Source organism: Nerophis ophidion, linkage group LG03 (genome assembly GCF_033978795.1).
Source record: "Nerophis ophidion isolate RoL-2023_Sa linkage group LG03, RoL_Noph_v1.0, whole genome shotgun sequence".
Lineage (NCBI taxonomy): Eukaryota > Metazoa > Chordata > Actinopteri > Syngnathiformes > Syngnathidae > Nerophis > Nerophis ophidion.
This window is the reverse complement of record NC_084613.1, coordinates 931,563-941,558: the sequence shown is the minus strand read 5'-3', so window position 1 is coordinate 941,558 and position 9,996 is coordinate 931,563. Positions and strand designations below refer to the sequence as shown.

Sequence of the window (9,996 nt, the reverse complement as noted above, 5' to 3'; positions counted from 1 at the left end):
AGTGAGTGCAACGACGTGAACACAAAAGTTCCTACCGTCCTTTTCAATGAAGGTTCCTGTTACTTAATGGCAGATCAAACCTAATTAACAATGTTATGCTGTTAAATTAATTCGATTCAAGAACTCCTTCATTCCAGCCGTATAAAACACTGGCCATACAGCAGTATCAATCAATCAATCAATCAATGTTTACTTATATAGCCCTAAATCACTAGTGTCTCAAAGGGCTGCACAAACCATTACGACTACGACATCCTCGGAAGAACCCACATAAGGGCAAGGAAAACTCACACCCAGTGGGACATCGGTGACAATGATGACTATGAGAACCTTGGAGAGGAGGAAAGCAATGGATGTCGAGCGGGTCTAACATGATACTGTGAAAGTTCAATCCACAATGGATCCAACACAGTCGCAAGAGTCCAGTCCAAAGCGGATCCAACACAGCAGCGAGAGTCCCGTTCACAGCGGAGCCAGCAGGAAACCATCCCAAGCGGATGTAGATGATATCTGTCTATTATCTGACATGTTAGATACTTCTCTTTGTTTTTAATGTCTATTTTCTATTTTTCTGCTGGATTTACTCTCTAGAGCAGGGGTCAGCAACCTTTTTGAAAGCAAGAGCTACTTCTTGGGTACTGATTCATGCCAAGGGCTACCAGTTTGATACACACTTCAATAAATTGCCAGAAAATAACAATTTGCTCAATTTACTTTTAACTCTATGTTATAATTAATAATTAATGATATTTATCTTTGTGGAAACACTGATCAGCTTAATGATTTCTCACAATAAATATATATAGAAACAGATAAATATTAAAAAAAATGGTTATTTCTGTTTGTCATTCTGTCAGACATTTTTTTTCTTTCTACAGAAAGTTTTTTCCAGAGAACAAATGATGAAAAAAACACTTAATTGAATGGTTTGAAAGAGTACAAAAACATGAAAAAAAAAAGAAAATTAAATTTCGAAACATAGTTTAGCTTCAATTTCCACTCTTTAGAAATTCAAAATTCAACCCAAAAAATGAAGAGGAAAAACTAGCTAATTAAGATCTTTTTAAAAAAATTAAAAAAGGAATTTATGGAACATCATTAAAAAAAAATTCCTGATTAAGAATAATTTTAGAATTTTGATGACATGTTTTAAATAGGTTAAAATCCAATCTGCACTTTGTTAGAATATATAACAAATTGGACCAAGCTATATTTCTAACAAAGACAAATTATTATTTCTTCCAGATTTTCCAGAGCAAAAATTTTAAAAGAAATTCAAAAGACTTTGAAATAAGATTAAAATTTGAGGAATTTTGGGGAATTTTAAGCATAATAAGTTTGAAGAAATATTTCACAAATATTCTTTGTAAAAACAGAAGCTAAATAAAGAATTAAATTAAAATGTATTTATTATTCTTTACAATGAAAAAAATACATTTACTTGAACATTGATTTAAATTGTCAGGAAAGAAGAGGAAGGAATTTAAAAGGTAAAAAGGTATATGTGTTTAAAAATCCTAATATCATTTTTAAGGTATTTTTTCTCTAAAATTGTCTTTCTGAAAGTTCTAAAAAGCAAAGTAAAAAAATAAATGAATTTATTTAAACAAGTGAAGACCAAGTCTTTAAAATATTTTCTTGGATTTTCAAATTCTATTTGAGTTTTGTCTCTCTTAGAATTAAAAATGTCCAGCAAAACGAGACCAGCTTGCTAGTAAATAAATACAATTTAAAAAATAGAGGCAGCTCACTGGTAAGTGCTGCTATTTGAGCTATTTTTAGAACAGGCCAGCGGGCGACTCATCTGGTCCTTACGGGCGACCTGGTGCCCGCGGGCCCCGTGTTGGTGACCCCTGCTCTAGTTTATGCTGCAGCTGTCACATATACTGTAATATTCTACATAGTCATTATTATAATGTATACATCAGTGGTTCTCAACCTTTTTTCAGTGATGTACCCCCTGTGAACATGTTTTTAATTCAAGTACCTCCTAATCAGAGCAAAGCATTTTTGGTTGAAAAACGAGATAAAGAAGTAAAATACAGCACTATGTCATCTGTTTCTGATTCATTAAATTGTATAACAGTGCAAAATATTGCTCATTTGTAGTGGTCTTTTTTGAACTATTTGGAAAAAAAGATAGAAAAATAACTAATAACTTGTTGAAAAATAAACAAGGGATTCAATGATAAATAAAGATGTCTAATCATCAACTTAAAGTGTCCTCTTTGGGGATTGTAATAGAGATCCATCTGGATTCATCAACTTACTTCTAAACATTTCTTCACAAAAAAAGAAATCTTTAACATCAATATTTATGGAACATGTCCACAAAAAATCTAGCTGTCAACACTGAATATTGCATTGTTGCATTTCTTTTTACACTTTATGAACTGATATTTCCTTGAAGTATTATTCAATATATATATATATATATATATATATATAAAGGATTTTTGAATTGTTGCTATTTTTAGAATATTTAAAAAAAGATCTGACGTACCCTTTGGCATACCTTCAAGTACCCCCATTTGAGAACCACTGGAATATATGATATTTACATAATATATCTGCAGTATATCACATATACTGCAGATATATTATGTAAATATTACATATAAGTTATATTTTCTATCGCTATATTTAGTCTATTTATGGCTGCATTGTCCTTTCCATCCTTGTAACTAAACTACTGTGTGGATGTATTTCACTTGTGGATCATTAAAGTTGGTCTAAGTCTAAGTTTAATGGCATATAGATCATTCATCCATTTCCTACCGCTTGTCCCTTTGGGGACGCTGGAGCCTATCTCAGCTACAATCAGGCTGAAGGCGGTGTACACCCTGGACAAGTCGCCACCTTGTCATAGCAGACCATTCATATTTTTATTATAATATGGGTTTGTCAACACTAAATGTTCCCTAGTGTGTGAATGTTGTCTGTCTATCTGTGTTGGCCCTGTGATGAGGTGGCGACTTGTCCAGGGTGTACCCCGCCTTCCGCCCGATTGTAGCTGACGGGCACCAGGGCCCCCCGTGACCCCAAAGGGAATAAGTGGCAGAAAATGGATGGATGGATGGTTTTGTCAACAGGAAGTGTGATACTGCTCATTACACCTGTCTGGGTGTCACTTACCTGTTTACCTCAGTAAGACAAGCACTACAGAAAATAGAAAAAAAAACATTTGAAAAACTAATGAAAAAACAAAGGCTGGATTGAAAAATGTATGAAATATTTCCCAACCGCCTCCACATCTCAGACCCCGGAGTGTAAATAATTCAATGTACATACTCTGATGATGACTGTATTATGTTGATAGTATTTATTTGTACCAGGAACTGATGAAGGTGGACCCCGACTTTAACGAGTTCAAAAACTTATTGGGGTGTTACCATTTAGTGCTCAATTGTACAGAATATGTACTGTACTGTGCAATCTACTAATAATATGTACTGTACTGTGCCATCTACTAATAATATGTACTGTACTGTGCAATCTACTAATAATATGTACTGTACTGTGCAATCTACTAATAATATGTACTGTACTGTGCAGTCTACTAATAATATGTACTGTACTGTGCAATCTACTAATAATATGTACTGTACTGTGCAATCTAGTAATAATATGTACTGTACTGTGCAATCTACTAATAATATGTACTGTACTGTGCAATCTACTAATAATATGTACTGTACTGTGCAATCTACTAATAATATGTACTGTACTGTGCTATCTACTAATAAAATATGTACTGTACTGTGCAATCTACTAATAAAATATGTACTGTACTGTGCAATCTACTAATAATATGTACTGTACTGTGCAATCTACTAATAAAATATGTACTGTACTGTGCAATCTACTAATAATATGTACTGTACTGTGCAATCTACTAATAAAATATGTACTGTACTGTGCAATCTACTAATAATATGTACTGTACTGTGCAATCTACTAATAATATGTACTGTACTGTGCAATCTACTAATAATATGTACTGTACTGTGCAATCTACTAATAATATGTACTGTACTGTGCAATCTACTAATAATATGTACTGTACTGTGCAATCTAGTAATAATATGTACTGTACTGTGCAATCTACTAATAATATGTACTGTACTGTGCTATCTACTAATAAAATATGTACTGTACTGTGCAATCTACTAATAAAATATGTACTGTACTGTGCAATCTACTAATAATATGTACTGTACTGTGCAATCTACTAATAAAATATGTACTGTACTGTGCAATCTACTAATAATATGTACTGTACTGTGCAATCTACTAATAAAATATGTACTGTACTGTGCAATCTACTAATAATATGTACTGTACTGTGCAATCTACTAATAATATGTACTGTACTGTGCAATCTACTAATAATATGTACTGTACTGTACAATCTACTAATAATATGTACTGTACTGTGCAATCTACTAATAATATGTACTGTACTGTGCTATCTACTAATAAATCTACTGATAAAAGTATCAATCAATCTGTCATGTCTTGTGATCATGTTTTGTTTAGTTATGTCTTGTTTTGCTTAAGACTCCATTGTTTCCTGTTTTTGCACTTCCTTGTTTGCTTTGTTTCCATGCCAACCCATTAGTTTTCACCTGTGCCCAAGTCACGCACCTGTTTGCAATCACCACAGTATTATTTAAGCCACATTTGCCAGGTAGTCAGCCTGGCAACATCACCATCTTTCACTCTCCACAAACCTGTGATATCCAGGCTGCTTTTTTCTCGCTCACAGCGAGTGTTTTTATTTCAGTTGTCCATTGTTCTGCCATCGTGCAAGTTTTAGTTTATGTCCGTAGCTCTGCTTTAGTGCAAGTTATAGTTTATGTCCATAGTTCTGCCTTAGTGCAAGTTTTAGTTTATGTCTGTAGTTCTGCTTTAATGCAAGTTTTAGTTTATGTCCGTAGTTCTGCTTTAGTGCAAGTTTTAGTTTATGTCCGTAGTTCTGCATTAGTGCAAGTTTTAGTTTATGTCCGTAGTTCTGCTTTAGTGCAAGTTTTAGTTTATGTCTGTAGTTCTGCTTTAGTGCAAGTTTTAGTTTATGTCTGTAGTTCTGCTTTAGTGCAAGTTTTAGTTCATGTCCGTAGTTCTGCTTTAGTGCAAGTTTTAGTTTATGTCCGTAGTTCTGCTTTAGTGCAAGTTTTAGTTTATGTCTGTAGTTCTGCTTTAGTGCAAGTTTTAGTTTATGTCTGTAGTTCTGCTTTAGTGCAAGTTTTAGTTTATGTCTGTAGTTCTGCCTTAGTGCAAGTTTTAGTTTATGTCCGTAGTTCTGCTTTAGTGTAAGTTTAGTTTTCTCGGCCAAGTTTTTGTACCTCCTTTCGCTTGTTTCCTTTTTTGAGTGTTAAAATTAAATAATGTTTGTACCTTCGACCGTTGTCCCATCCAGTCGCTTTGCACCTCGGGAAAACAAAGCGGGCCACGCCTTGACACAATCAATCAATCAATCAATCAATCAATGAAAAGGTTGGATAAACAACAGACTAATAGGAAGCGTGTGATAGCAATTTGTTTTTATTACAATGTTTGTCTCTTTGCATTCAATCAGGTGAAGAAAAATACCTTTTTTGTTCAGTATAATAAAATATGTTGACTTTATTCATTTATGAAGACAAACAAGGATGAGGAACAAAAAAGCAAACATGTTTGTTTCTCCCGGCGTGGAAAAGACCCAGAGAGCTGCAGCTTGGCGTGGGGAAGCAAATAGAAGGGACACAGCTTGTGGGAGGAGCCAGAGGACCAAAAACAAAGAATAAGGCCAGAGAGTAGAAAAACAAAAAATAGGGGGTGGGGGGGGGGACGCAGCGACATGAGTCAAGAGCACACAGCGGTGGTCAAAGCAGAGAGTTCAAAGGTCGCTCTCGCCGTACAGAGCGGTGGAAAAAGACATGTAGTCCAGGGCCCCCGGCACGCCATCGGGGCCCGTGTAGGGGGCCATGCGGGCCATGCAGTAGTCCGCCTGGTCGGGGGGCAGCTCTCGCCGCAGCTCCTCTGCTAAAATGTAGTTCTGTTGGCGGACAAGGACATTATTTTCACACTGGGGGGGGGGGGGGAAGAAGTCAGTAGATTTGACTTGTCAGAATGTGTATTTAAAACATAAAGTTGTCACATTTACAGTAATGCACTGTCAAAAACAACATCGATTTTACGGTAAAAATAAAAAAGGTAGCTAGTGGGGGAAAAAAAACGGTGCTATTTTTCGATTTGCAGTAATTCAGTGTAAAAGACAATGAACATTTTACAGCAGGGGTGTCCAAAGTGCGGCCCGGGGGCCATTTGGGGCCCGCAGCTAATCCTTTACCAGCCCGCCACACATTCTGCAAACATTGCAAAATTGATAGGATTGCAAAAATTAAAAATAAAAACATGTAAACAAAGTGGAATGAGGTGAAATCTAATGAGAAAAAGTGGCAATGTTGACACAAAGCTGCCATGCAGGCAGTTTTTTCTTCCTTTTATCTTTATTTTCTTTTTTTTCCCATTGCCCCCCCCCAAAAAAAGACAAAAAAATCTATGTTATAATGAATTATTACTTAAAAATTATCACTTTAAAATGTTTTACGTGGAAAAAATATTGCATATGTTGTGTGGTTGCCATATAAAAACATCAAAGTTTTGACCAAAGAGCATAAAACAAACTAAATAATAGTTCAAACTTCAAATCGACAAATATATCCGAAGTTGATCCTTAAATTTAAGTGTTGAAAGTAAAAAAAAAACCTAATAAAAATGCATCACTTTATGAGTGGGGAACCTTTCGGATCTCAAATATATTTAGTAGGATTTTATTTAACTTTTAACTTTGTTCCTTTTTACCTTTTTTTCTTTTTTCCATTGCTCAAAAAAAAGGACAAAAAATACTATCTTATAATGAATTATTACTTAAAAAATATCACTTTAAAATGTTTTATGTGGAAAAAATATTGCATATGTTGTGTGGTTGCCATATAAAAACATCAAAGTTTTGACCAAAGAGCATAAAACAAACAAAATAATAGTTCAAACTTAAAATGGACAGTTGATCTTGAAATTTAAGTGTTAAAATAAAAATAAAAAAAACTAATAAAAATGCGTCACTTTATGAGTGGGGAACCTTTCGGATCTCAAATATATTTAGTAGGATTTTGTTGAACTTTTCACTGTGATTACTCAAAACTAATAAATAATTAAAATCAATGGTGTCCTGCATTATTGATCTTTGAGGGCTTTAATTGCTAAATAAAGGAACTCTCCTGAAGGAATCAATAAAGTACTATCTATCTATCTATCTATCTATCCATCTAAATACTGCATATTTCAGTTTTACTATAAAAAACAAAGTTGTCTTTGACAGAAAAGGCATAAAACCTTATTTGTTTGACTTTATATCAACCTCAAGTTGATATAGAGATTTACTGTAAGCATTAAATAAATAACAAAAATAATAATAATTTGACTTATTTTTAACATTTTAGTGACTGAGACCCTCTATGCTCCCCAGGAGTCCTAAGGATTAAAAAAAAAAATCCATATATTTTGTTATGGTTTGAAAATGAAAAATATCAAAATGGCCCCCGCATGTTTACATTTTTCCGTGTGCGGCCCTCTGTGGAAAAAGTTTGGACACCCCTGTTTTACAGTAAAATGTGGGGTGGTATAGCTTGGTTGGTAGAGTGGCCGTGCCAGCAACTTGAGGGTTGCAGGTTCGATCCCCGCTTCTGCCATCCTAGTCACTGCCGTTGTGTCCTTGGGCAAGACACTTTACCCACCTGCTCCCAGTGCCACCCACACTGCTTTAAATATAAGAATGAGATATTGGGTTTCACTATGTAAAGCGCTTTGAGTCACTAGAGAAAAAGCGCTATATAAATATACTTCACTTCACTAAAATTGTCAGTTTTACCAGAAAATCATTGTGACAAACTCTTGCTGTCGTGCGGGTTCCATGGACCACCAAGGAAGGACATGATTGATCAGGATTGACTTTTGTTTATTTTTTCAAATAAACCTCAGTCTCTTGTCAGGTCCAGAAGAAATGTGTTTGACTTTATTCTTATTCTTTGGTGCCTAAATGTCATAAAAGTCAATCAAATAACTAAAACACAAAATAATGTACAATATTACCGAGGTTTTCATTTGCCACAGTTTTAGTATGACTCGTCTTTTACCACAAATATTTATTGGTTTTCATTCACGGTCTTGGTTTTAGTATGACTTTTTTTATTGAGTGCAACTGCAAAATAATAAAACAAGAGTAAATAAACAAAGGGAAACGTGATATTAAATGTTCATTTGTATGCACTTCATGTTGTTTTCTGTATGTAAACTATCATTATACTTTATAAAATGTGTTATTTTCATATATTAATTGAATGTATTGAATTTATTTTTCTTCTAGAAAAATCGATGGATCTAATTTTTGGTTTTCATACAATTCGGTTTTCAACGGACCTTTTAAAACCAAAGTATACCAAATTATTTGCTAATTACATTGTTTTAAATATAAATTGAAAAAAAAAGTGTAAATAGTAAAAATAAAATTTGTAAGTAGAAGTAACATCACATTACTTTATGTTATTGATTAATTATTGGACAATTAATTACTATTTTATCAATTTTGTCAAAAGAATTACAAATAGGAATACAAAGTGAGTACATGTTTGTAGTTCATGTAGAAGATGCATTTTAAACAATAAAACTAGCAGCAAAAATGTATTAACTTTCCAAAAGAATTAAAATCACTGAAGTGTAAATATTATAAATGATTACGTAAAGTAAAAAATGTAATAATGGACAATTTAATATATCATTTCTAAATGCATTTATTTAATTGGCTTTGTATTTATTAATTTTTGTCACAAAAAGAACAAATTAAAATACAAAATAAGAACATATGTACCTTGTCACCCGCCATGTACCTTGTCACCCGCCATGTACCTTGTCACCCGCCATGTACCTTGTCACCCGCCATGTACCTTGTCACCCGCCATGTACCTTGTCACCCGCCATGTACCTTGTCACCCGCCATGTACCTTGTCACCCGCCATGTACCTTGTCACCCGCCATGTACCTTGTCACCCGCCATGTACCTTGTCACCCGCCATGTACCTTGTCACCCGCCATGTACCTTGTCACCCGCCATGTACCTTGTCACCCGCCAGGACCTTGAAGGACGCCATGACCTGGTCCGCCGTGTCCGTGTCGGCCGTCTCGCGGGACATGAAGTCGATGAAGGCCTGGAAGGTGACCACGCCCATGCGGTTGGGGTCCACCACACTCATGATGCGGGCAAACTCACTCTCACCCTGTGAGGGGGGGGGGGGGGGGGGGGGGGGGCACACAACTCATGTCAGGACTGCACAATTACATGATGTACACCACCAGAAGGACTGCAGGGTCATATAATGTACATTACTAAACGGGCTAGGAGAAAGACTGCAGGGTAACCGATGGAGACCAGGTGTGTGAGTGTGTTACCAGGTTGTAACTGATGGAGACAAGGTGTGTGTGAGTGTGTTACCAGGTTGTAACCGATGGAGACAAGGTGTGTGAGTGTGTTACCAGGTTGTAACCGATGGAGACAAGGTGTGTGAGTGTGTTACCAGGTTGTAACTGATGGAGACAAGGTGTGTGAGTGTGTTACCAGGTTGTAACTGATGGAGACAAGGTGTGTGAGTGTGTTACCAGGTTGTAACTGATGGAGACAAGGTGTGTGAGTGTGTTACCAGGTTGTAACTGATGGAGACAAGGTGTGTGAGTGTGTTACCAGGTTGTAACTGATGGAGACAAGGTGTGTGAGTGTGTTACCAGGTTGTAACTGATGGAGACAAGGTGTGTGAGTGTGTTACCAGGTTGTAACCGATGGAGACAAGGTGTGTGAGTGTGTTACCAGGTTGTAACCGATGGAGACAAGGTGTGTGAGTGTGTTACCAGGTTGTAACCGATGGAGACAAGGTGTGTGAGTGTGTTACCAGGTTGTAACTGATG

At 35.7% G+C, this 9,996-nt stretch overlaps 1 protein-coding gene across 1 annotated transcript; it reads right to left on the bottom strand.

The window, feature by feature from the left end:
* Window positions 1-5,526: 5,526 nt before the first annotated feature.
* Window positions 5,527-9,347, bottom strand: LOC133548902 (alpha-actinin-1). The gene is made up of 2 exons (XM_061893857.1): window positions 9,156-9,347; window positions 5,527-6,037 (listed from the first exon to the last, which is right to left on the bottom strand). Exons 1-2 carry the CDS (start codon window positions 9,288-9,290, stop codon window positions 5,879-5,881), a joined length of 294 nt encoding a protein of 97 aa, XP_061749841.1. The 5' UTR covers window positions 9,291-9,347; the 3' UTR covers window positions 5,527-5,878.
* Between the last annotated feature and the right edge of the window lie 649 nt (window positions 9,348-9,996).